We start from the raw sequence: 27,491 nt of genomic DNA, 5'->3' as shown, positions 1-27,491 counted from the left end.
CCGGGAACTGTAGTGAGTGGGAATCCCGACAGGCGCGATCCCGGCAGTGGGAGCCGAGGCTAAGCGGCGATGTCCGGGAGCCGCGATTTCCGCTGCGACTGCGGTCAGGCCGGGACCTTGGCACAGGCAAATTGCCGACGAGGTAACGGGAGAGCGCTCGGTGCCGCGCTGTGGAGGTAACAGCGGTGCCGAGACCATTGAATCTCGTGGCCCTGGTAATTTGCCCGTCCAGTTCAGTGAGCACAGTTATCACCTGCTGTCAGCACACGCCTTATCAGGTTTTCTAAAATTGGACAAAACCTATTTTTTTTTTAAAGCGTATCACAGTGTTTTTGTTCCAGAAGAAAACCACGTGTATGGATCTGTGAAGCTCTGTGCATGTCTCCTGCCCTGAGCGTTTTCAGGAGGAGGATGAGGAGCCGTGTCCTCTCTGGAGGGGTAGGTGAGCGCTCAGCCTTGGGCGGCGGGAGATGGGGGTGCCCGGGCTGTGGGAGCCGGCATCGGCGGTGCCTGTCAGGTCCAGGTGACTGCAGAGGCGCTCTCTGGGGAGGAGAGAGTGAGAGGCAAGGGGGCTGCCCCACAAGGCCGGGCAGCCGGAGCGGTGGGGAGCAGCGGGACAGGTGCTGCTGTGTGAGCCTTGGAATGGCACAGCGTGGCCGCCTCAGGCTTTGAGATGGGGTGCTCATGGCTGCGACTGGTTATCGTCGGTGCTGCTTCTCGTTTGGAGCTGGAGTCAAAGCTGATTTTCTCCTACCTGGGTGTGCCTCTGCTTAGATACGAAATGTTACATTTTAGTGCGAAATCCTTTACTGTGAGGGCGGTGAGGCACTGGCACAGGTTGCTCTGAGAAGCTGTGGATCCCCCATCCCCGGCTGTGCTCAAGGCCAGTTTGGGTGGGGGTCTGAGCAAGCTGGTGTGGAAAAGGTGTCCCTGCCCATGGCAGGGGGCTTGAAACTAGATGATATTTAAGGTCACTTCAAATAATTATATGATTCTATTGGGAATGAAAAAGCCTTGCCTGTAACAACAGAAAAACGGCATCCTGTGGCTGTGGCAGGGCTGAGTGCTGATACGTGGTTGTGCACGTGGGATGCAATATGGGTGGCTTAAAGCAGAAATCTCGTGTAATCTCGTGTCTCACTGCTCCTCCTGCCTTCACTGAGAATCATGCCTGTCTGTTGGAGGGAATCTGAATCTTTATGATATATTTGTGTAAATATAAAGATTAGCCTCTGACTAGATGGGGTGGGGGAGGCACCCAGAGTTTTGTTTTTCCCCACACCTGTTTTAGCAAATGAATGTCATGTCCTACACTTAACTCCTGAATTCCAGCACTAGCTCATCCTGCCTTTCCAAACCCTGGGAATGAACTCTCTGCTTTACTCTTAAAACCTAAGGGATGAAGTGTAAAAAGAAGCTGTCTCTTCCTGTATCACAGTCCTTTATAATCAATTGTTTTAGAACAACTTTTTGTTCCTTGTTTTCCTTTTACTGCTCTTTCCATTATGTCTTAGGCTGACCCTGTCAGAGCCAGGGGGGGCTATGGTGCTTGGGTGAGGAAGGCACAGGGCCCCCACTTAAAATGTCTATATTCTTCCCATTCGTTCACAGGTTGGTATTTCTGCATTCTAGTTTTGTTGTTTAAACTCCTCTCTGAGATGTGAGAGGCCCATGAGTGTGGGGTTTGTGTTCGTTTGGCTGAATCACAGAACTGTTAGGGTTGGTAAGGTCCTCTGAAGTCATTTAGACCAACCCCGCTGCCAAGGCGGGGTCACCTAGAGCTGGTTACACAGGAATATGTCCAGGGTGGGTGTTCAGTGTTTCTGGAGAGGGACTCTGGGACTTCCCTGTGCAGCCTGTCCCAGTGCTCTGCTACCCTCAATGTAAAGAAGTTCTTCCTCACGGTTAATGGAACCTCATGTGTTTCAGTTTATGGCTATTGCTCCTCTTCTTGTCACTGGCACCCCTGAAAAGAGTCTGGCACCATCTTTCTTGGCATCCCCCTTTGAGATACATCTATGAATTAACGAAATCCCCTCCTAGTCTTCTCCAGACTAAACAGGCTCAGCTCCCGCAGTCTCTCATAAGAGAGATGCTCCAGAAATGGTTTTGTTTTTTTCTCGTTAACACCCAGCTCAGCGCCGCCTCTGCCCCGGCCGCAGTCGTGGGGCGCTGTCCCCCCGCGGGGAGCCCCGGCGGGCCGGGCCGGGCCGGGGGCGCGGGGGGCCGGGCCGGGGCGGGGGCCGGGGCCGCGCCATGGGCCGAGCGAGGCCGGCGCGGGGCCGCTCTGGGCCGCAGCTGCTCCGCGGGGCGGCGGGGCCGCGGCGCCGCCATTCCGAGCCTGCCCGCAGGCCGGGCCCGAGCGGGGAGACGCGTCCGCGGTGAGCCCTGCCGGGCACGGCGCGCCGGGGGACCCGCGGCCCCGTACGGTGAGGAACGGGAGCGGAGGCACTCGAGTGCACAGGGCCGAGGCTGGGGGTCGGGCAGGAGCCGGGACCTGGCCTGAGCGGGGACCCGCCATCGCACATCGGTGCCTGCCGTGGTGTGCAGCTCACCCCCAGAGCCCTCTGACAAACGCGGCAGCCGCCGGGACCGCACCCATGGACATCGACGGCTTTGAACCGCGCCTTTCCCACTGCTTCCTGCTGCTAACACCTTCGAGTGATTGCCACAGCGCAGGACAAGTTTAGAAGGCACATGCTGTTTGTTTACTGTCTGCGTTTCTTAGTTGTGGCAGAGCGAGCCAGTTTCGCTTTCAGTTCTCGGTGCTTCAGCACTTCAAACAGGAGGGGATACTTTATTTAAAGGGTTCATAAGCGAAATAGTGGGTTTGAGTTGTACTTAGAAAGCACTCTCGAATTAGACTTGCTTTTAAAGGCGTTTTGCTGTTCGATTTCTGCGGGGAAAAAAAGTATAGGTGAGGTAGAGTTTGAACACGGTGTTACAACACAATGGAAATAAGGGGTTTACATTTTACTCTTTAGTATCAACACACTTTTTACTTTAAGATATTTTTGCAGTTTATTTACATCCTCTGGTGCTGTGAATTTGTGTAGATTGTACTTTTAGATGATCCGTGTTGTAGCTCTGCAGACTTCTTGTCGGAGACTCGTGCTCTTTTCAGTAATTTGAGTGGGACTCAGGCAAAACAGTCTGAAGGCCAAGTAAAGTAGATTTTGAAAAGAACCTCACTGTTAACAACAAGAAATGACGCTGATTGAGTTAACCAGAGAAGACTTCATTCAGGTTTTGTCAGTGGATTTTCACACAGGTGGATTTGTGCTTCCAGGGGAGCTTGGTTAACTTCTGCAAACGTGCATCCTGGCATGTTTTTTAGCATTAATTCCTCACTGAAATAAGTATTTTCTGACTAGTTTGTTTTTATTGTTGTTTTTTGTTTTGTTAGGGTTTTTTGGTTTATTTGGGGGTTTTTTTTGGTTGGTTGGGGGTGTGGGGGATTTTTGTTTGTTTTTTGGGGGTATTGTTTCATTTGGGTGGGGGTTGGTTTTCTTGTGTTTTGTTTTTTTGTTTGGTTTTGGATTTGAGGGGTTTTGTTGTTTTTTGGAGTTTGTTTTTGCTGTGATTATCAAATATGAGACAAGGGTGCTCCTCCACTGTTCAGTCACAGCTCCCTGAAAGGGATATGTGAATGGTAAATCAGGGACAGCATAGGAATCTGTGAATTTTAAAACATCACAGCTGTCTGGATCATGGTTTCAGAACTCTGTCATCAGGGCAGTATGTGCAGAAGAGTCCACAAGTCCCAGCTGTGTTGATTTGAAATTACCATATAAAATTATTTGGTTATTAATAAATTTTAGGTTTTCAGACTAGGAGAACATGTAAGATGATGTCATTGTTTGAAATCTTGTTGCCAGGGATCTGAATAAAGGCTTCTGAGCTGCTGTGCAGTCACTGAGCAGTTGGAGTGAGCAGGTTAAAGCTTTTTAACCTGGATGCTGACCATTGAACTTAGCTTTATGCTATTCAGGTGTACAACCTGAAAACCAGCCAAAAAGGAGCTGGTACTTAAACTGCTGTTGTTACAGACAGGCTCTGTGTTCCTTGGCAAGTAGTACAAAATGTGGGATTAGGTCTCTAATGTAAGGTGCTCAGTCCTGGTTCTCTGTAGTAGTGAGTGTGTGGAAAGAAACAGGTACTGCTAGAGGGCAGTTCTTCCTGCCTGTCTGAGACACTGACCAGTGTCTGAGATAGATTTAGAGACATGTTGCACAGTGGGTAAATTGTCAAAAGGTCTTCTGACTTCAAATTGCCTGGTCTTTATTCCTGTACCACTATTAGTAGGGCTAGTAGGCTTAGAAGATGGAAAATAGAGGATGTTTACAACATCTTGCAGCTACAGAATAGTGGTTGTGCATTGATGTCAGTTCAGCATTCCAGTAACATAGTCCCATTACTTCTAAAATCATAATACAGCTTTGTGAAATAAGGGAGATATAAGGCAACTACAAAAACATGTGACAATGTAGTTAAAATACACATTACAGAAGGCAAAAGTCAAAAGCCATGTATATCCTTGTCTTTTTTAAAAGCTAAAAAAATAAGAGAATGCAGTGACTAAACCTTCATTGCGGGGGAGTTCTGCTTTACTTCAAATGTATGGTTAGTTTGGATAGAATAGATTACATTTTTGTAAACTATAGTGGAGGAAATACCAGCAACAGTTACATTGAACTAGAAACAAGAAGTTTTTTCCTTTATTATCCATTAGAGATTCTGTGGATGCCCCATCCCTGGAAGGATTCAAGGCCAGATGGGGTCAGGCTTTGAGCAACCTGGGTACTGAAAGGTGTCTCAACCCACAGCACAGGGTTGCAACTAGATGATTTTTAAGGTGCCTTCCAATCCAAACCATTCTATGTTGGTGGGTTTTGGTTTTATTTTGTTTTCGTTTTTTTTTGGTTTTTTTTTTTGGGGGGGGGGGGAGGTTTTTTTGGGTTTTCTTTTTGTTTGTTTGTTTTGTTTTTTGATTTTGTTTTTGTTTGTTTGTTTTGTTTTTTGTTTGGTTCATGCAGTGTCACAACAAAAGATTGGGTAGATAATCTGATGTAGCCACTGCTTCTGGAGACTGATTCATGCTTAGAGTTACTGTAGTAAAATACATTTGGTCTTACCTGACATGAATGTAATATTTTTCCTCTGCACACTTTGTTTAAAGGAATGCTTATGTCTATGCTGTCTCACATAGGACCAGATGGAAATTTAGGATATTGGTTTAACTGATGGCAGTGTGACTTGTAAGGGTTGACTTAACATGCCTAAAAATTTGTCTAGGACAGATCCTATTCTATTGTATTGTAAAACTTCATTTTTTTCTGGTAGCAGATTGTTTTGTCCAGGCTGTGAGACTTTATCCTGTGACTTTAGTAATAGTGTCTCCCATCAGGACTGCCTGCAAGCTTTCTGTAAGGTACCTTTAGCTTTAGGATGGAACTGGCTTTGGGGATTATACCCACTTAGATCCAGATACAGGCTGGCCCTTTCTGGTGAGACACCAGGACAAGTGTTTGTGTACAGCTGACAGGGACTGTTCTCTTGGAGGAGAGTGGAGTCTGCAAAAGCAATCTCAGAAGGGTGCAGAAATCAAATGGATTATGTTCTGTGCTTTCAGACCAAAGGCTAAGTCTTGAAAACATGATTCCTGCAACTGTTCACACTGTCCTGAGTGCTCTATATTTATGCTGCCACAGAAAGAACTGGTTACATTTGGAGGAGAAAACACACAGGAAACGCCAAGAACTGAAATGAGCTTGCAGCTGAAGTATCCTCATCATGAATAGGTACAAAACTATCAGACAGCTTGGTGATGGGACCTACGGCTCTGTTCTGCTAGGGAGAAGCATTGAATCTGGAGAGCTAATAGCCATTAAAAAGTAAGTGTTCTCATACATTACTCAATAATGCATAGTCCAGTTTTTCCTTTCTAGATCCGCATGCGCTTGGTCATGCTGGTTTGAGTACTTCACGTTCCATGCAGCTTCTTAATATGGAGTTGTATTTGGGCAGCGTGAAAAAGTTCCTTGTATCCTCCAAATCCTTAGCAGGAGATAAAAAGGGTGAGATATATAGGCTTATTGTGTAACAGCACTCTGCTGCTAGATGAATTAAAACGTGTTTTACGTATTACTTGGAGTATTCTGCAGTGCTGCTTTGGAAATCTATAGCCCTTTTGCTGCTGCATACATGGAACATATATTTTGTTGTCTAATTTTCAGTGGAATATTAATACTGCAGTGATAATTAACACAACTGATCTCATTGTCTGTTATCTGTGTGTTTTATACTCTGACATATTGGTCTTTTCAACTTAAGATTTTCTTGAAATGGCTTGAGAAATTCACTTGATTTTCTCTTCTGCTTCAACAGTGACTTTAGTTGGTAAATGGCTTATTTGTCCTAGCTATGGTAAGAGACAGCTGTAAAGCATTGCAGGCACCTTCCTGAAATGAAACCATGACAAGGGACAGACTTGTCAGAAGAGCTTTTAGTACAATGCTGTTTTGTATGAGCAGTCAATAGCTGGCTTTAGCAACTTTCTAAATCCCCTCGGCTGAGGGTATTTTGCCTGTATCAGACCTTGCTTAGAAGGTCTTGCTTTAATTTTCAGTTTGCAATATGGGAAAAACTCAGAAAAGTCAGAACAAGCCAGAAGTTTTCTCTTAGCTTAGGTGTTAATGCTGGTCCTTTGTTAAAAACAGAAGTGGCCTGGTAACTGAGTGCACAAGACAATAACTGCAAAAACACTGCTAAAAAAAAAAAAATCCATACCCCTTCATGACATGAAGGGCTTGTAGTTCTTAAACTACTCTAATTGTGAGAGCCAATTTCATACTGGAGACTTGCTACAATAATAAGTAATACTGAATTATCATTAAAGGCAAAGGCTCAGATCTTCAGAGAGTGCTTAACTTGCTCTGAAATCCAGACTCTACACAGTTAAGTATTTTTGTAAGTTTTAATCTGTTATCTTCTGTGTGTGAGCCTTCATCCTTTTGGTCCTAAGGCATAGAGTTATGTCTCAAAGAACTTAGTGGTAATTAAAATATGTACGAACACATGGAACCATACGTTTCACACAAATACTGTGTTCAGAGTTACAGTCTGGCTTGGGAGAAAACTGGCACACAGTTTATTTCTGCTAGAGCAGAGTTGCTTATAAGCTTGAAGAGAAAGCAGAATTTGAAAAGCAGTTGGCATGATAGATGCACCTTGCAAGGGAAGGAGAAATATGGGGAGTAGTGGACAAAGGAAAATGTGGAAATACAGCAAAATACTAAAATCGCAGAGAAATAAAAAATAGAGAAAAGGGGCAAGGAGAATATGATAAAATTGGAGACCCAGTGAAGTGATGGGATCTTCATTTGATTTGTTTCAAAACTGTCAAAACTACCCTTGTTCTTTTTATAGTTAGACTCTATTCTACCACATTGTTATATCAGAAAGAAAAAATAGCATGCCTGGGCTTGTTGAAGGCTGTGAATTATTTTCAGCAAGATATATATATAGAAAAATGCAATCCTGTGTAATAGTAACTGTTATTTGACTGTAATTCTATTTGAGTTTGTATTCTAGTAAATCAGCTTGACTATACCTTGTCTAGAGATGTAAAGTTTTTTGACAAAGGAGCTTGCATGTTATATTTTCATGGAAGAACTGAATTAATTCTTTTCCTCTCTACTTTTGTAGAATGAAGAGAAAGTTTTATTCCTGGGAGGAGTGCATGAACCTTCGAGAGGTTAAGGTACTTGTTTTGTTCAATGGTTGACTTCAAATTAAGTGACCACTGTCACATTATGGGGGTAACATCAATTTCTTTACAACTCTTGTGTCAAAACACTACTGCCAAAGTGAGCAGTAGCATATGACATTACAGTTTTGTTTCCTGACTCTGCATTGGAAGGGAGTGTCGGTAGTCTTATAAAAAACACTTATTGAAATTCTGTAGTCTTACAAAAAATAATTAGTTGTAGAGAGTGCTTCCTCCCTGCAGTGAGGGGTGTGTGAGTGAGGGCTTTCCTGTCCAGCACCTGGAATTCATTGGTGCTTGTTTTTCAGAGCTTGAGAACACATGCCTGTTGTGCAGCATTAACTTCTGTACGTGCAGTTGTTTCTCTGTAGTTGGCTTGGGGACAGACATACAGCATGAAGTTCTGATGCCAACGAAACATCGGGGTAGGGTCTGGGAGCCTCCTTCATTTATAGTCAGCACTGAAAACATGCAGAAAACCTAGGCCATTTTTCTTACTGTCTCATGTAAAAATGGACATCAAATACACTGAAAATCTGAAAAAAGAAGCAAGACCCAAGTTTGCTAGTTTTAGCTAGAGTTAGTTTTCTTCGTAGCCGCTTCTGTGGGTCTGTGTTTTGTGTTTCTGACCAAAACAGTCTTGACAACACAGGTATGTTTTAGTTATTGTTGAGCAGTGCTTTCACAACCTCAGGCCCTCTCTGTTTTTCATGCTTCCCTGTCAGTGAGTAGGCTGAAGGTGGGCAGAAGCCTGGGAGGGGATGCAGCCAAGACAGCTGGCCAAAGAGACATGCCATGTGACATTGTGCTGGGCAACAAAAGCTGGGGAAAGGAGGAGAGGAAGCAGGAGACCTTCAGAGTGATGGCATTTGATTCCCAAGTAACCATTATATGTGATAGAGCCCTGCTGTAGTGGAGGTGGCTGCGCACCTGCCTGCCCATGGGAAGCAGTCAGTGAATTTCATAGTTTGTTTTGCTTGCGTGCTTGATGTTTGCTTTACCCATTAAACTCTATCTCAGTTGTCTCACTTTCTGCCCTTCTGATTATTTTCCCCATCCCCCTTGGAGGGCTGAACAAGCTCAACTGCCTGCAAAAGTTAATCCACAATACCGAGGAAGACTTTCCAGGGTTGTTTTTAGTCTTGACTCTAACCTGACTGTTGCCAATGCAGGTACAAGAAGAGTGTGAATTAGGAAGTTTTTTACAGAGAAAATGCTATTGTGTTGGTGCTTACAGTGACAGCAGATAGCTGGCTTTTGAATGAGCAGCACATTAAATTGCTGCATAGACTGTATATGTATGTGGTAATGCTTGGAGATCTGGTCGTTGTTCTCAGAGCTGTCTGATTATTTAAGACACCAAAGAGTTTTTGAAGTTAATACTTCTGCAACAGTGAAATAAGTTGGGGGTTGTTTTTTTTTTCTCCTTCACTATATTAAGACCCTTGTAAAATACTGTTTGTATTTTCTGTTTCTAGTCTTTGAAGAAATTGAACCATGCCAATGTGGTAAAGCTGAAAGAAGTTATCAGGGAAAATGATCATCTGTATTTTGTGTTTGAATACATGAAGGAAAATCTTTATCAATTAATGAAAGAGAGGTATGTAACAGCATCACCATCCTGATATAAATTAATTGCTTGTGTAGTGTGCTTTTAACACCCCTGATATGGTTCAAAGGACTTTGGGTCATTTATTTAGGCTTGGATCAATACAGCTTAAGCTGCAGGCTGCAGTAGGAGCTGTGACTGTCACCTTTAAGCATATCTCAGCCAGTCTAGTGAGTTTCCAGTGTCTTGTCCCACATTAGTGTGGTAGGGGAGTAGTGTGTTCTTTTGAGAGGTTGGAGCTGTGGATTTTTAACAGTCCTCACACTGAGGAAGCCTTGGACCTAGAACTTCTGATTTCTATGTAGGTACTCCAGTGGTGCTTTTTTATGAGAGTGGTATCACCACCTGTTCTTTTATGGCTTCCTTGAATAAATGACTAAATAAAAAGTAGTTGGAACAGTAATCAAGAGGTGTCAAATTTTGGATTGCTTCCAGGAATTATTTTTCCTTGCAATTTGAACTGACATGACCAAAGACTGCTTGTTTCATTTGTCAGCATTCTGAATAAAAACTAGCTTTTTGATATGTGCTGGAGTGTTAAGAAAGTCTCAATTTTAGCCTTTGCCATGATAACATATACCAGAGGATAACTGAGGGCAAAATTTCCTGCTTTGAATTGCTTCACTCTATGGACCATCATATCAGCCTGGCAGCTGACAAGAATCTTCCTTGATTTAACAAAGTAAAGTTATTGTTACAGTTCACATATATCTGTGTGAATGCCACATGAAATACCTTTTTAAGCATAAAAATGCTTACTGTGCATGCACAGGTATAGAAAACAGTAATTTAATTGGGCACATATGTATGGATATATATAATTATATGATATATAATTTATATATATATAAATTATACATATATACAGAGAGAGTATGAAATAATGAACTTGGAAGAAATGGTTCAAGTCTATGACAAAAAGCAATTATCTTTGGGAATTTCACAGAAATGCTTGATATCCTACCTTCTTCTGGAAGCAAAAAGCCCAGATGTCTCTAAAAGTATGCTTTGCATCATACTCTCTACAGTTTAGCTAGGCCATGAACTGCTTTGACATTGTGTAAGTCAAACCTTTAAGAATGTGATTTATTTCCTTAATTCTTAATTAAATGGCCAGTTTTGTGCCAAGGGTCTGTAGACGAAATAAGAATTTCTTCTGTAACTAGAAAAGATAGTAGGCAAATATGAAAAGCTGACTAGCAGTTTTATTTGTCATTGCTATCTTTTATCTTTGCTTCATTAGATAGCATAAGCTAATGTATGAATTTAGTCATTAATATTTATTTCTTCCCTTTTATTCCACAGAAACAAACTGTTCCCTGAGTCTACAGTTAGGAATATTATGTATCAGATCCTGCAAGGGCTTGCATTTATTCATAAACATGGTAGGTTACGTTTTAGCTATAAACCTTCTGAATTAGAGACAGACAGTGTTTGTGTAAGTTTTTTGATTAATACATAAGCAATTACATTACTAACTTTAGTAGAAGGAATGATCAAAAGAATGGCTCTGTATGAGAGATTCAGATGACTGAAAACACCTGTATTTTATGGTTGCCTCACACTTCATTCTGGAGGTCTTCTCAGTTCCTTTTCTCTAGACTTCAACTTTTTCAGTCTGGCAGCTGGCCATTCTCAAACTCATTGGATGTTAGTGAGCACATTCCTTGATAGATTTAAAGGCCCCCTGAGACTGAGAATAAAGAAGAAATTACTCTTTTCTCAAGGTACATGCAGATACCTAAATAAAACATACATTTTCTAGAAGATATATTTAAAGTAGTAAAGTCCGAGTGACAAGCAGCTTTCATTGCATGGGCTTCCAACTAATATTTATAGCAATGGTAAAAGCTAAAGCTGATGTACCAGCCAGTAGTAGAGACCCACTTAACTAATAAAAAAATCTCAAAACAAACACCTTATTTAAAAAAAAAAGCTTCCTCACTGTTTTTTGCTGGCCTCTGCAATATTATTTGCTAGATACACTGAGGGGTCTGTTGCTGGACAGCTCTCTGGGTTATCAGAAGAGAACTGACATCAGTGGCCAGAGTCCTGGAAGCGAAATGCTTATAGGGACCAGCATTACAGTTCACTTGAAGAACACTGTGTTTTGCAAAATACTTTCCAGCTAATGACTATTCACTCTTCTAATGGGGCTTGGATACTCATCTGAAACCTAACTATAAATTCAAGTCTGTTTCAGTGACATACATAATATGTAAACACTGAAAAAAGCTGGCTTAGAGTTTTGCAAATCAATCATAATATTTTTCTATGAATTGTCAAATGGATCACAGCATTTCAGAACAGCTTTTATTGCTATTTAACTTACTATAGCTGTTAAGACTGAACAGTTCTACGTCAAAACTGTCTTCTTCACTGACCTGCTACCACACTAGACTTGTATTTCTGCCAAGATGTTGCAAATATGTAGTTAAGAACACCTGGAAATGTTTGGCCAACGGGATGGTTGTGAAGATATTGTGGCTCATGGTGTAAGAATGAGTGTCTCAAGATTCTCTCCACAACAGTTTTGGAAAAAATCGCATGAATGTTTTTTTCCCCTCTCTCTATTTCGCTGTTCTGCTCCTGTGTGCCATAGAAATGCTTGTCAAGTAAATTTCTTACATTCTTTGTCCATCCAAACTCTTAATCATCTTTTTTATATTTGAGTACACAACGGATTGCTCTTTCTACAATTTTGTCATTAAATAAATTGCCTCACAAGCATTCTGTTGGTGCATGTCTGTGCAGCAAAATGCAGAAGTGATTGTACTAAATGCTAAGAACAGCCTTGATTGCTTTCCCTGATTCCTTTCACAAAGAAGCAGTAATTCAGGCTGGCACCAGAGTATCTACTCAACATCCCTAGGAGGGATGCAGTATCCTGGTTAGTAGATACCTACAGCACTATGTCTGCAGTGCTGTTATACACAAATCTGACAAACAAAAGCTGATCTGGTTATGCTGGACAATGTAGACACATCCTATGTCAATGTTTAGTCCATTCTCTGTGGGAACATATTCAAAGCCATGGAAAAGGTAAGCATATTGGAGTCTCTGGAAAGGAGCTGGGAGAGGAGGGAGCTCTATCTCAGAACCGTGATAGAAAGAAGCATAAGAACAAGATTGCCGGGCTCATGGTGGAAGCAAATTTCAGAGACAGTAGTCAATGATACACCAACCCTCTTCTCTCATTCAGACAGCTCTCTTTCAAGTAGCACTTCTCTAACATAAAAAATTTTCACCATTTGCTAGTTTCATTTTAACTGGAAATGGTCCAGTGAAGTTACCAATCAATTACATAAAATGTTATTTTAAACAGAGTATATATTTAAATGAGGGGGTTTTTTGCACTTCAAACTTCTTTTTAAATCTGAGAACCTATCTGCAAGCACTGAGCTACTCAACACCATGTAAGAGGATCTCAAACTGATCATGAATGAATGTTTGGCAAGAGCTCTTTTAATACAAATAAGTGCTCTGAATTGTTACAAGATAGCCAGCTTGTGTATGCTGTTCTTCACAACCTAACTGGATAACGCTGTACTGATCAGCTCTGCTGATCACATAGGACTTGATATCTGTGTGGTGCTATTCCAGCTTCAGTGCTAAAGAGCTAAAGTGAAACAATCCAGTTGGAAAATAAAGGATACAGCTGTGAGTGACATTGCAATCCACATCAATATTTCATTTGAATTTCAGGGTTCTTTCACAGGGACTTGAAACCTGAAAACCTGCTTTGCATGGGACCAGAACTTGTGAAAATTGCAGATTTTGGTTTAGCCCGAGAAATCAGATCTCGACCTCCTTACACTGATTATGTATCCACAAGATGGTAAGTGCTAGTGCTCACTTATATTGTAGGAACTTGCAATCAGTGCTTGAAAGTAGTACAGTACTGAATTTGTGCTGATTGTTGTACTGCTTTTGATGCCTCCTCATTATGAAACTTTTATTTAAGCTTGGTGTAATTTGAAAAACTTCAGTTAGTGCAAGAGTTTACAGATAGCAAGAGCAAAGGAGGAGTGTAGTAAGGCAGGAGGGAATGTGCTAGGATTGTTGTGTCAGGAAGGTGTGAAAGAGTTTGCAGAAGATTATGCAGTTTTAATCAAAAAAAGAAAAAAGTCTGTGTACAGAAGAGGAGAGGAGATTTTTAGAGAATGTTTGCTCTTAATAGCAAAGAATGAAGTGGTGAGCAATTTCATATATGTTTGAATTGTGTTGATTGTTGGGATTTCCTTTTCTTTCTTTCCTCTACAGGTACAGGGCTCCTGAAGTACTTCTGAGATCCACCTGCTATAGCTCTCCAATAGATATTTGGGCCGTTGGTTGCATAATGGCAGAAGTTTACACACTGAGGCCTCTCTTCCCAGGCGCCAGTGAAATTGATACTATATTCAAAATTTGCCAAGTCTTAGGGACGCCAAAAAAGGTAACTGAAGTGATACTCCAGACTGCAGTAATCCTGGAGCTGTTCTACAATACACAATGGCATGGTAGCAGTAAGCATAAAATAATAAATTTTCCTCCTTACTGTTAATTTGTGGTATTGATCTCAGAAATAATAAACTAAATTAAAACTTATTTTCTGTGCAGTAAGCATTTCTGTACAGTAATTATGCTATACCTGACACATGGAGGAGGAGAAATAGATCCCTGTACAGAAAACAGAGTCCTTAGACTGTGATTTCATTAGGTGGGAATTTAATTTTCTCTTGTACGTTGCATAAAAACCTATGGTTTAAGAGGCTAAAAATTTGGATCATGGTAAGATTCCTATTTTCTGATTCCATTTGTGCCTTTGACTCTGTCAGATGTACAGTAGACTCACCTCTCACTAGAGGTTTGAGGTGAAGATTCGTAATGAAATTTTCGATGTAAGACCGGAGTAAGCTGTAACACAGCCTGTTACTGGTAGAATGTGTGCTAGTGTGCTTAGGCACTGATACTTCACAGCTGAACTTCTTTTGTGTTTGAAAATCTCATTCTTCCAGAACGACTGGCCTGAAGGCTACCAACTTTCAGCTTCCATGAATTTTCGCTGGCCTCAGTGTGTACCTAACAACCTAAAAACTCTCATACCTAATGCTAGCAGTGAAGCAGTGCAGCTCATGAGAGACATGCTGCAGTGGGACCCCAAAAAGCGGCCAACAGCTAGTCAGGTTTGATTTTATTTTCTTTTTGTCTGCTTGTGATTTTTTTCTTTTAATGCAAGGAGCAGTCATTTAGCAGTTGCTCAGGGGTGCAGTTCTTAGAAGAGAGGAGAATCTAAGAACAGTTTGAAAGACAAAGGAGGGTAATTAAGAGAGGATAATTAATCTTTAGCATGAAACATCAGCTGCTTGGGGTATGTGCTCATTAATCAAAGGTGTGACTGCAGCATGTAAATACACTTGAATTAAGTGTAATCCAGTCACTCTGAATAGCAGCAGAGTGAAGGTAAGATGTATGACTGAAGGCTGTGATGCAGTGTTCATTGTGGTGTGTCACAGAATGACTGGAATCTGGTTCCATCACCTTGCCCTAGGCAGCCTGTGCCCGTGCTCAGTTACTCTCAGAGTAAAAAAGTGTTTCTTGATGTTCAAAAGGAGCTTCCTTTGTTTCAGTTGGTGCCCATTGTCACTGGGCACACCTGAAAAGAGACTTGCTCAATCTACTTTGCACTTTCCCTTCTGTTTTTTTACATGCTTTGATAAGATCCTCAAGAACCTTCTCTTCTCCAGGCTGAGCAGTCCCAGTTCTGTCTTTGCTCGTATGTGAGATGCTTCAGTCCCTTAATCATCTCTGTGGCCCTTTGCTGGACTCTCCACTATGTCTGTCTCTCTTCTTCTTCTGGGGAGGCCAAAACTGGACACAGGAGTCCAGGCATGGCCTCACCTGTGCTGAGCTGAGAGGAAGGATCACTGCTCTTGACCTGCTGGCATCGCTCCTGCTCTGGCAGCCCAGGACTTAGTGTTATTTGCAGCAAGGGTATATTTGGTAGCTGTTCCATGTTCAACTTGGTGTCTACCAGGTCCTTCCCTGCAAAGCTGCTTTCCAAGTGGTTGACCTCAGCATGGACTGGTGCATGTGGTTACTCCTTCCCAGGACTTGCTATTTAGCCTTGTTAAATTGGTGAGGCTCCTGTCATCCCGTTTCATCAGCCTGCCCAAGTCCTGCAGGGTGGCAGCCCCTCCTCCTATTTGTGTCATCAGCAGACTTGCTGAGGGTGCACTCTGCACCACCAGCGACATCATTAATGGAGGTGTTTGAGCAGTATTTGCCCCAATATTGACCTCTGGGGAACACAGATACTTCCTGGCCTCCAGCCAAGACTTTGTTGCAGTGACTGCCACCCTTTGGGCCTGACCTTTCAGCTAGCTGTTAGTCCACCTTGATCTCTGTTCCTCCAGCCCAGTGTTGCCTGGATAAGGCTTGCTTTTGCTGACAGCCTCAGCTTAAGTGCATTGCGGGTATGTTCCAACATCCTATACATAAGCATTGCCCAAGTCATCAATATTGCACATATAGGGGGTGGTAGCTGCTGGTTTCAGGTAGTATTCAACTAATACAATGAGCTGGGCACCTTTTGGAAAACAGATGGGATTCCTGACACTTGACTTCAAGGGCCATAGCTGAACCTTTGTGATTTAACTGGACCTTCAGTACAAATTGCGCTTAAAAGCTTGAAATTTAATCAAAACAGTTAAAAAGTGAAATATATTAAAAACCCTTAAAGGTAATGAAGAATACAAAAAAATTACTGTAACAGTGTTAAGAGCATTAACAAATGTTTTACAGTAAAGTATAAAGAGAGTGAGTAATCTGAGCTTTTAGAAGATTTTGCAGTAAGAAATCTTTGGAAAGATGAGTGTGCCTGAAACAGCAAGATAGATTAATTGCCTTTACTGACAACTTCCTAATTATTTGTAAGGCAGATAAAAGTAATTCTACTAACTAACTTCACTAACTTGTCAGAAAAGGTAGAGGCTAATTTCCATAAGGGTTGTATTTCTTTAACTTAATTCAGTCTTAGAAATGGAGAATGGAGGAGATGTTTCTGGGGTTATTGAGTTTTGCTGACTGAATCTGAGTCAGCAGTGATGAGAGGGATGTGTTTCACACACACACATGAAGAGACAGCATGTAATGAAACATGCCTTTAGATGCCATGTACCTGGCTAACTATCTTAATTCTGCAGAACCTTTCCTTCTGTAGTACTCCACAGAGGATTTGATAATTCAGTATCTCTTGAAAATTCCCTACTATTGCAACATTTTTTTGAAGTGGATTGTGCTCACTAGAGTCTAGTGTTGAGAGATGGGTCTTCTGCTGTTTCCTACCCCACAAAAAAAGGAAATTAAATTTGTACTAACACATAGGACTGGGGTAAATTAAAAACTTTGGTTTTCTAAGCCTAACATCTTTATTACTTTTTAGGCACTTCGATACTCGTACTTCCAGGTTGGGCATGCCCTGGGCATTCAGGAACTGGGAAGACAAAAGGAGCTGCATAATAAATTGTCTCTGCATATTAAGCCTGTCCCTCCAGCACAGCCCCCTCTGAAACCTCATGCCCGAATTTCATCAAGGCCTTTTCATCAAAGCCAGTCTTCACAGCACGTGGTGTACGCATGTAAGACAGACAACTCTGAAGCTGCGCCCAGTAACTGTTCACAGGAGGACAAGTCTAACCAGGTTCTTCTGCCTGCAATACACAATAAGATTCCTCAGCAGGTAAAAGTCCTTGTAGCATAAGATAAGCTTTCTGACATACTGCCTGACTTTTTTCCTTGTGTTTCTTTTTCTTTTTTTCTTTCAAGGTTCTTGTACTTCACTAAAACGACAGTGAGTGGAACTGAAAAATGGTTCCAATGTTCCAACTTTCTGCTAGAAACTGGAAGTTCCTCTATTGAAATCTAAATCCAGTTGTTGTAAAACAGCAAGTCAGTTTCTTGTTTTAGAGCCATTTTGTGGTACCCTTTACACCTGCACCACTTACAGGATGACACTGATTTCATACGAATAAAACGGATGTACAGTGTTCAAAATATTAATGGGATTGATGCCAGAGAGAAAAGTATGAAGCTAAATACTATTGAAATGAGGGAAAGGAGACTACTACCTTCATCCATTTAAGGCATCCAATTTATTGACTGGGAATAATAGTCCCTTTGGTCATCCATAACGGACATAGAAACCAACAGATTATTCTTTCAGCATGAGAATGTACCCTTTCTGTCTTCTAATGAGGAGACTGGATTCATAAAATAGGCAATGAGAGCAGACAGTGTGAATGCTGCTGCTACAGGGTCAGTCATAAGCAGGGTCTGTACTAACCAGTGTCATACAAAGTCAAAATGTACTGCTGAGTCTGAATGACTGAAGAGACACAAACTTGTGCCTGTGCTGTCCTGCAAGAGAAAAAAAAAATTAAATATCTAGACACAGACTTGTGGAAACATAAGCGTTCATGAAGTTTTATATTCCCAGCATGGGTCTGGAAGTAAAAATTGAGCATAAGGTAATGGTTTGGGAGGTGCATACTGGAACATGAACAGAATTGGAATTGAGAACCAATAAATTTCTTCTACTGTAAGTTCAAGATGCTTTTATTAGAGGACAAAATGCAGAATATAGAGAATAATATCAGCAGGCTACAGACTGTGTTCTTAGCATGTTTAATGGAAGTTGAAGATCGTGTTGTTATAGCTCTGCTACCACGATTACTCTTTGAGATAGAGGGAAAAAAGTCCTCTTTGTTCCTGTCACCTAGATTGTGGTCTAAGCCTGTGGGTTTGTTTCTTTTCAATCTGTATAACAGAAAACATCTGCTGGGTCTGAGAATATAAAGGGTGAACTTAAACCAAAACCTAGGCGAAGATGGGGACATCTTCCCAGGACAATTAAGAGTTCTGAAGACTGGGATGATTTGGAAGACCTTGATTTCAGCTCTTCCATTATGAGAATGGACTTGAAAAACAAGAAGAGGCAGAATGATGAAACTCTTTGTAGGTAAGGGGCTTTTTTTATGTATGTGCTATTTGGTCTATTTCTTTGCTCTTTTTCTCTTTCTTAGTAATGTTGCTCTTCATGCTTTCTTGGTATCTAGAAATGTATATCTGTACAATTTTGTGTTCTTTTTTTTTTCCCCACTTAAAATTATAACTGGCTTAAGTCTCCCCAAGTCAGTTTTTGAATATATACTTTCGATTTTACTTGTGGACCAGTTTGACATACTCCATGCATATAAACTGTTTTGGACAAGTCTAAGCTGCAGTTTCCATGGACAATATACAGAAGAGAGAAATTTACTGAGTCCTTTATAAAAACTTAAAGCAGTATATAAAGGAACTAGAAGCACAAATCTGATTTTCAGGGGCACTTGCATGATTGCAGGTTGATAATATTCCCTGTTCCCTGTGTGTTTATGGTGTAGCAAACACATTACAAGGAAATGATTCCTGGAGATGGGGTGTAGTTGAAAAAGTCAGCTGTGAATATACATGTACTGTAAGAATTGGACTATACATACCAATTTTTGAATTGCAGATTTGAAAGCATTTTGGACCTGAAGCCTTTGGATGCTGTAGGTTCTGGCAGCAGTGCACGAACTTCCCACGCGACGTTTTTGCGGCAGGACACTCCTACATTGCGAGTTTCTGCAGCAAAGCAACACTACTTAAACCATTCTAGGTATCGACCTGGTTAGTAAAGTACTTTCCTTTTCTTCCTGCCCTTCAACAGGAGTATTAAATAGTCATTGGTTAATTAGCTCTTATCCTTTGAACTTGTGGAGGGGGGTGGCTACTGCTCAAAGGATATGAGGACAGAAAGAGCTTGTAGTGTAGATGGCCACGACACAAACTACATTCTAGTAGTCTAGCAGTAGAAACAAGGGGACAGGACTGTTGGTACTTCTTCCTCCTGATGGATACTTTATACTTGGAAATGCATTAGAAAATGTCTTATGTGACAATATATATTGTATAAGTGTCAAACTATTGCCTGTCTACCTAAAAAGTGTAAGACTGGTTTTCTAAACTGGAAAAGAAAGTGCCTTGTGTTTACCTCATGAGTGTACAGTATCATGAACAACAGGCAAACTAGTAGTGGGAATATGCTTTGCTGTAGTTTGGAGTTAAGTACAATGCAGATCTCTGTAGAGAATTACATGCCTGTCTTCATTATAACCTCTGCTATACTGACACCAGTGCGGAGGCAGACAGCTTGTCTGCCAGTATATAAAATAAAATGAATATAAGTATATTCTTTCTCATAATTTCTGTTCATAAAGGTAGTGTTAGCTATTTATTCATTTGTAGTACTGCTGCTTCAAAATTAATTAAGGAGACTAGAAGGTATTGTGACAGCAAACTCAATCTTTATTCCTGAAATAATAATTGACTTCAAATTGTCTCAGATAGGGTTTTGGTAGCTAAAACTTGTTTTACTAGAGAAGATTGTCAAACACATTGATTCCCATACTGCTTTAGCCATATCATAAATTGTGAGTGCATCCTTGAATGTTAGGTACCCTGCTTAAATATGGGAGCTATATTAAATACAAATAATAGATGTCATCTGAACTGTAATGCAAACTGTTTGCATAATCTTAGGTTTCAGTAGAGACAAAGAAGAATACAGTACTACGAGAAATGTAATTGCCATTATTGCCTCTCAAGTTACAATAAAATCTGTGCTTTTATTGGAAACACAGATTTCATGTACATAGCAAGGTTCACTTTCTGTGACATGAGAACATTTGTGGCCTTGAGGTAAGGACCCTGTCCTCTGATACAAGCAGCCATTGATGCTAGTGGAACTACTTACATTGTGATGTCTGCAGGATTAGGGTCTGTAGCTAGTTCCAGCATTCCTGTATTATGAGAGGATGGAGAGTGACTCAGAGTTACTGAGAGGGAAGAGGTTTTGCCTAAGTTGAACCAGACATCTGCTCTAAGTTTGTGCATCAGGTGGAATGAATGTGGGCCTGTATGGCAACAGGGATTTTAGTGAAGTAATCTTTGCATTTTTACAATATAGGAATAAGCACCAGGAATAGCATAGTCTCCACTTCAAACAAAGAGTCTGTTCCATCTAATCACTGGCCCAGTTCTGGTTTGTCTGGGAAAACCTCTGGTTTGGAAGGAAGTACTACCAACAGGATGAATTCAGGTAAGAAGGTGTGCTTAAGACTCTGAGAAATGGTAAGAAATGATGTCTGTGCAATCCCCCACTGGTGTATTTTGAAGTCATCCATTTCCAAAATGTTGTCAGCTCTGAAGACACCTGCTTATTACCCTGTCTGCTCTTTGTGTTAAAATCGATTATGAGCTCTCTTCTTTGGGAGACTGCCTTAAACTGAGACACAGTAATTTCTTCTAATGAATCCTCACAAGTGTGAAATACCCCATGCACAGAACGCTGGACAGCTTAGGTCTGTTCATCCTGAAATACTTCATCCTGCTTTAGTTTCTTTGTCATGTTTTCTCGTTTCCAAACTATTTTAGTACACCTGGTACATAAATAGCTGTCATTACAGGAGGAAGCTGGTATAAATTGAACTAGCCATACACACCACTCTTGTTACATGAATTAAGCAAAGAAAATCTATCATTGTCTTTCAATTGATGTTGTTTAAAATAATGTAGTAATTATAGTTTAAAAATTCTGACGAAAAGCAAAACTCTTCAGTCTTTCTTCTTCAGTTTTCTTTGGCATTTGGTATTTCAGGTATTTAATCACTGTTGTTTGAGTTGAAGTAATTAATTTATAGATTTTTACATTAGTTTTTATCAGATATAGCATATTAATAATATGTTGATGTTTTTGGATTGCATCTATGTATTTCCTCTCTAAACCATGGCTTCAGGTTTTCATGTGATACAGTTCTGCAGTACCATACCTATTTTGCATATGCTGTTTTGAAAGTGTTTTATTGCCTAAGTTTGTGTTAAATCTTGGCCCAAAGAAGCATTTTAGGCCTCTAGAAACTCAGGTTAAAAGAAACCAAAACAACAGCTTAAAGTTTTGGATGTAATTTAATCAGAAAATCTTTAAAGATTCAAGATGGGAGAACACTGTAAATAGCTAAACTACATGAGAACCTTTATATACATATCATGTCTCCTTCCTGGCTCTTTTACAAGTTTTTGCTTCTTTTGTAGCAGCATAGGATGTTTTTTCTTTTTTTTATTTATTACCATCATTTCCCACAATAGGCTTTGCTACTGCTCTAGTACAGCCTAGGCACATGTGTGATGGCCCTGCTCTGTCCATGATATCTTGTTTAGTGCCCTTCTGTGCTATAACTCTAGACTGTTTCTATGGCTTATCCTACAGATCAGTCAAATCTGTTCCTCCTCATGTCCGGGACAAGTTTTGTAGGTGGCTTTCAAAATTTGAAATGGGAATCTGTACCACATTTTTAAGTTGTGCTCTCACAGGCTTCACTAAGAGCTTTGTGTAGCACCAATGCCCCAGACTCACTACACAGAAACCCTGAGTCAATACATCCTTAGCACATAGTTGCTGAAAGTCAGGCAAGATAATTCCAAATGAAATGCTGAGTTTTGAAAGCTTTGAGAAACTTTGAAAAAGCTGAGATGTCAGGGAGAACTGCCATTCTCTCTGACAGGTACAATTTGTAAATGTTTTCCATTCATCTCTAATGCAGTCTGATGCTGACAGTCTCCTGAATACAGTAGGTATATATATAGGAGCTGTGGATTTCAAGTGCCTTCAATTAAGTTCTTGTTTTGATCAGCCCATGATCAGGCTTGGTCTTGAAAATGGTCCCTCAGGGCACACACAAAGACATCTTGTGTCTCCTGTTGACAGTATGGGAGATCCATTGTATTCAGGTGTTTCTTGCCATTTCTTTCAGGGCCCATAGGATCAAGTGGTCCAACAAATGCTTATGTCCCTTCATTTCTGAAGAAGGAAGTAGGTTCTGCTGGGCAGAGGGTTCAGTTAGCACCAGCTGTGGACCCATCTTCTGGTAAGTCCAGGACTAAAGTTCTTTTGGTCCCTTGGTCACTACTCCAGTAATGCTGTGTGTATGTAGCACTGAACTACTTATCTTTGCTTTATTTTATTTGTCAGTATATGACTGACTGGAAGTATTGTTTGTAACCTTGCAGAACTTCATATGGAGGAGGATTTGGTTTGTGTTTACTTTTGTTTATTAAATATGTAGGTTTATCTACAGCTTATTTAAATGGGATCTATAGGTTGGTGTGAGAGCTGGCAGAGAATTCACACTTGCCAAATCAGTGATGTAAATACTCTTTGTCTGCTAAGGTTTTAGGGATTGTGTCTGCTATTGTTTCATGTCAGCAAACTTTGTTAAAAAAGGAGACTTACCTCCTGAAGAAGTAAGGATCTGGACCTGCACCCAGTTGTTGTTCAGTATGGTCAGCTGTCACTGAACCTTTATATCAAAGAATTTTTTGTCCTTTAGATTTTGCATCTGTGCCATCAGTCAGACCCCTTCTCGGATGGCCGTCGTTCAGTTCCCCTACCAAAAGCTCGCCGCGGTTGATGCCTCTCCCGCCGGCAGCGGAGCCGATCCACGGGCGCGTCGACTGGTCCGCGAAGTACGGCGCTCACCGCTGACCTGGGAGGTGCCCTGTGAGCAGTGTGTGCCTCCCCGAAACGGTGTCCAGCGTGGGACCATTCCTACTGGTTTATATACCTGTACATTTAAAAGGAGCAGATCTTCCATGAATGAGACATTTTAAAGGGTTTTTTTAACTTCTTTGCATTAATCTGAATGCAATCTTGTACCTTTTTGTATAAAAATGTTTTGTTATATACTTGGGTCCAGTTATTTTCATAAAAGTGATGCATTTTGTATATAAGGCTTAGGGTATTAGGCATTTTTATACAGTAAATTTTTATAATGAACTTTAAAAAAATTAAATTTTTTATTAGGCTCAACTTTTTTATAGAAGTGGATTAAAAAAAACATGGTGCAATATTGCAGTGAAGGAGAAGTACTGAGGAAGGGGCATTCATTAGACATTTTCTGAAGTTTTATGTGCTAATTGAGGCTGTGTAAATTCAAGTGATGCCATGTCTCAGTGCCACACTTCTGTTGTCCTATGCTTATTGCTTCAGACTGACATCAGAGGAGTGAGTGACTTAACAGTCTAAACTCCTTCGCAGTCACAGTCACTGAGAGACTGCTAAAAGATAGTGGGAGGCACCTTTTTTTAATTTATTTTTGCCTTTGAAAGGTTTGTTGTTGGACTGCTATTCAAATTTACCAAATCTTACTCTTGATTGGTGAAGGGTAAATACTCTTCTGTAGATCTGTTTTCTGACAGTGTTCCTTTTTCCTGCTTACAAGTTGTTCTTTGGCATTGTTCACTATGAAATAGAATGTGGACCTACCTCTGTTAAATTCATCTAAATGGTCTAATGATTTCTAAAGAGAAAAAAAGAGATTCTGTTTCTTCTTTTTCTTTTGTTGCAAATGTAAGAGCTGAAGCTATATTAAAGAACGTTTTAACAATAAATTAATGGAACTAAGAAAACTGGTTTCAGAGTAACAAAATGTTAATGATATGCCAGCAACATAGTTTAAGGAAACAAGATCTATGCAGCTGACTTACTTTTCACAACTGTTTTAAATTGCTGCAGTTCTAAATCACTTCAGGAAAAAAACCCAAAACAACCCAGAGGAAGTGAGTCAGTCTAACCTTACTTAGGTTTATACTCAGTTCTTTTTCACTCAATACATCTTCTTTTACAATGGGAGAATATGTCAGCTTCCATAAATTAGGCCTGGAGGCTCTACAGGAAAAAATGGGATCTTATGTGGTCCTGTTAAGAAAATGTTGTAAAACTGTGGTTGATTTCACTGAAATTGATACAGTTCTTTGAAGAGCAGTTTAACTCTGTTTATGAGGGTGTGATTTATATCAAGGTATAGAGAAAAGAATATATCCCCATAATCTGGTTTAGTTCTACTCCGGAAAAGAGTGCCAGAGTCCAACCATCAGCAGAAGGTTCTTCTAGAGCACAGTCAGCATTTGTCTGTTCTGCACCTTCTTCTACAGAAAAAAGATAAAATTGTTCAGTGCTGTGGGAGAAAACCTTCCATAGCTGTGTTCTGGAGCAGTGCTGCCAAAGCTGAAGTGTGCTGAGAAAATGCATCTCCCTGCAGGAGTGTGCAGAAATGCTTATCTTTCTGAGCTCATTTTGTGATCAGCTCAGGAAAATAGTTTATTTATGAGACTTAAATCCAGCTTAAAGGGATCAGAGGAGGTGCAGTTCTCAGCTTCCAGCCATTTCACAGGAACTGAATAGCTTGTGTGTCAGTGAGATCCTCTCCATGGAATCTGCCAGCACACACAAGGGGCAGCTGCTGTGGCCTTGAGACTGAGAACAGATTCTGGCCTTTTTGGTGCTTCCCATGGTGAACATGTGGGATATTGAGGAAACTATACCCTAGGGTAGGCTGCTGGCTCAGTGCTACAGGGGGAACCACGGGGAGCACAGGTCACTGCTTGTATAGGCCCAGCCCACAGTGAGACAGTACAAGACAAAGAGCAAAAGTGTGCATGAAAGACTTCTACATGCCAAAGACATCTTGTATGTCTTGCTGCCCTGTTATCTGGGCATAGCAAGTGTTAACTCCAAACCGTACCTAACGGCTTCCACAGCAGTGATGCCAATGCTTAGCAGTAAGGTAAAGTAGCCATTTGATTTCTGAAGTGCACACTGATGGGTGTCTGTGGGTTAGTGGAAAGGGAAATATGTATATTTGTTTTAGAACTGGAAAGGTAGTTGTTTCTCTTGGAAATGAATACCTGTATTTATGTCTAGGTATCATTTAATTTATTTCATCACCAGGTAATTTGTCTCAAGAAGGAACACCCTGAACCTATCCCAGTGTCCCTAGGCCTAAGTAGGCTATTTAAGTAGTCTGGTCTTAGTTCCTACGAGTGGAAGGAGACAAGTCATGAAAACAGGCAGCTGAGGCTTGGATTTATCATACCTAAGTGTGAGCTCCTTTGTTGTGAGGTGACTCACCCCTGGTGAGTGAGAATCATGTCAAAAGAACTCTGTCTCATTTGAGAGCATACTAACATGTATGCTCTCAAATGAGATACCCGAGTCTCTCCACTGAGGAGGGGGACAGCTCTGTGAGGTTCAAGTAACACAGGATGAATCTGAACCTGGCCTGTAATCTCTGAGCCTTTATCGGACCATCAGTGATTCTTTTGACTATAGCATTCAGGCTTTAGTCTGTCCAGTCAAAAGATTAAAAAAGTAAGTTGTACTTAAAATTTTCATTTTTCTTATATCTCCTCCTTTCCTAAGTTAAAGCCTTTATTTTTGAGGAAAAAGCTAATAATCTTGACATTGAGAATCACAGCTAGTTTTAACTTAGTGAGAGAAAATTATCTAGATGTAATGGCTGTATCCTTTACTCAAGCACATTCTTACTGAAGCTGGAAAAGTTCTTTCTGAGCAGGATGGAGTTTATGTATTTTACCGTGCTGTCTCTGTGCAATACAGATATGGAAAAGATGGAGGTTTTTATATACTCAAATCTGGACAAGCAGCATATCTGAGAATTTATGATATGTAACCTACTACTTTGTGCTTTAATACTTAGCAGCATCTTTGTGGAAAATGTTTTTAGAATTGTACTGTTTACATTTTCTCAGGCTTAGGCATAACATGTAATAATAAAGGAGTCTTGACAGTGGATTCATTTACCCCTGTAATCCATATTTTCCAAAAAGTAGTGTGTAAGTGCCATGATGTTAACAAGAAGAAAAAAAAAAAAGCCAGAAAATCCATGGTGTTCCTGTATCTGATATGGCTGTTGATATGAGCAGGATGTTCCATAATGTGAGGAAGAAAATATGTACTGAAAGAACATTTTAGAACTTAATAGGGAAGGAGGGGGTGGAATTGTCACATGTGGAGAAATAATGGTTCTTGTTTATTCAGAAACATTTGTTTTGTTCAGAAACATTCTAAATTCTTGTTTCATTCCTTCTGTGTCAAATGTCCTGCCCAGAATAAAGTTGTCCTTGAGGAAGCACTGACTGACTGACTTGCTTTTTTATTCAGATTTTAATGAAAGCACTTTGGTTTGTTTTTCGTTTGGTTGGGGTTTTTTTTAGTTGGGGTTTAGTTTTTTTTAATAGGCTGCCTTGGAGGGACACTGCACATTCACTTGCCTAGTGGTTTGAGTCTAAGCATGTAATTTCTGCAATACACTGTGAGCTCCCTGTAAAACTGATCACTTAGTCTTCCTTGGCTGCTTCCTTCCAGCTCTTCTGAACTTACCTGCAAGACTGAGTTATAGTATGCATAACCCTTCAGGAGGATAGGCAGCTGAACTAGATTGTTGTGGGTCCCTTTCCAAGGGAAAGGATTATCTTCTGTTCCTGTGCTATTGTTCTGTCTTGTGTCACCTCTTTAGCCTTCTCCCCTGGCTTTCAAGGCAGTAGAAACTGAAGACAGTTTATACCGTACAAGCCCAGTGCTCTTGTTAGCTGTTGGGCTGACAAGCCCTTGCATAGATGAAGAACAAATTTACGTGGGGAAAACTACATGTATGTTTCCAAGGATTCCAGTTTTACCTGGTTTGGGATTTGGGGGTGTGTGTGTGATGTGAGTAGCTCACGGATTTGTAGGTGAGTGGGGAATTGAAGAAGTGATAAAGGGAAATAAAAGAGTTTTCATGCCTCTCTGTGCATTATGCACAAAACAATGGCAGACTGCCCCATGCAGCGCCTCACTTGGATGTGTCTGCAGTCTTGGAAGCTTGACTACCCTACGTTCTCCTACAAATGGACCTTGAGCTTGTTTGGAGGTTCTAGCAGGGGAGCGCAGCTACCGTATACCCTTGACCGATGAACGGTACCGTCTCTATCGGGGAGGTCGTCCTCTTCGACCGAGCGCGCAGCTTCGGGAGGGACGCACATGGAGCGTTGAGGGAGGAAGGGGACACCCGCCTAGCCAGCCAGATCAGCCGAATCAACCCTGGCGATCAATGGGGTGACAGATGTCGCAGCCAGATCGCCCTCACATCCAGACAGTAAGTGCTGCCTAGAATGTATTTATACCTCATTACTGGTGGTTCCCTTGAAGTCATGGTT

At 41.1% G+C, this 27,491-nt stretch overlaps 1 protein-coding gene across 12 annotated transcripts; it reads left to right on the top strand.

The window, feature by feature from the left end:
• Positions 1 to 19: 19 nt before the first annotated feature.
• CILK1 (ciliogenesis associated kinase 1) lies at positions 20 to 26,176 on the top strand. Of its 12 annotated transcripts, none has more exons than XM_064412182.1 (15): positions 34 to 142; positions 342 to 438; positions 5,712 to 5,894; positions 7,708 to 7,762; positions 9,247 to 9,368; positions 10,683 to 10,762; positions 13,083 to 13,215; positions 13,641 to 13,812; positions 14,375 to 14,542; positions 16,801 to 17,097; positions 18,185 to 18,375; positions 18,913 to 19,067; positions 20,407 to 20,538; positions 22,250 to 22,363; positions 22,826 to 26,176. In XM_064412182.1, exons 3-15 carry the CDS (start codon positions 5,794 to 5,796, stop codon positions 22,978 to 22,980), a joined length of 1,875 nt encoding a protein of 624 aa, XP_064268252.1. In that variant the 5' UTR covers positions 34 to 142; positions 342 to 438; positions 5,712 to 5,793; the 3' UTR covers positions 22,981 to 26,176. The 12 variants fall into 12 exon arrangements, with proteins under 12 accessions (XP_064268244.1, XP_064268252.1, XP_064268247.1 ...); XM_064412177.1 differs by having other exon boundaries at positions 5,633 to 5,894; XM_064412183.1 differs by having other exon boundaries at positions 342 to 442.
• Positions 26,177 to 27,491: the final 1,315 nt, after the last annotated feature.

The sequence above is a fragment of the Passer domesticus genome, chromosome 3, assembly GCF_036417665.1.
Source record: "Passer domesticus isolate bPasDom1 chromosome 3, bPasDom1.hap1, whole genome shotgun sequence".
In the NCBI taxonomy this organism is placed as follows: Eukaryota; Metazoa; Chordata; class Aves; order Passeriformes; family Passeridae; genus Passer; species Passer domesticus.
Note: the sequence above shows the minus strand (reverse complement) of the source record. Positions and strands in the feature narration are given on the sequence as shown.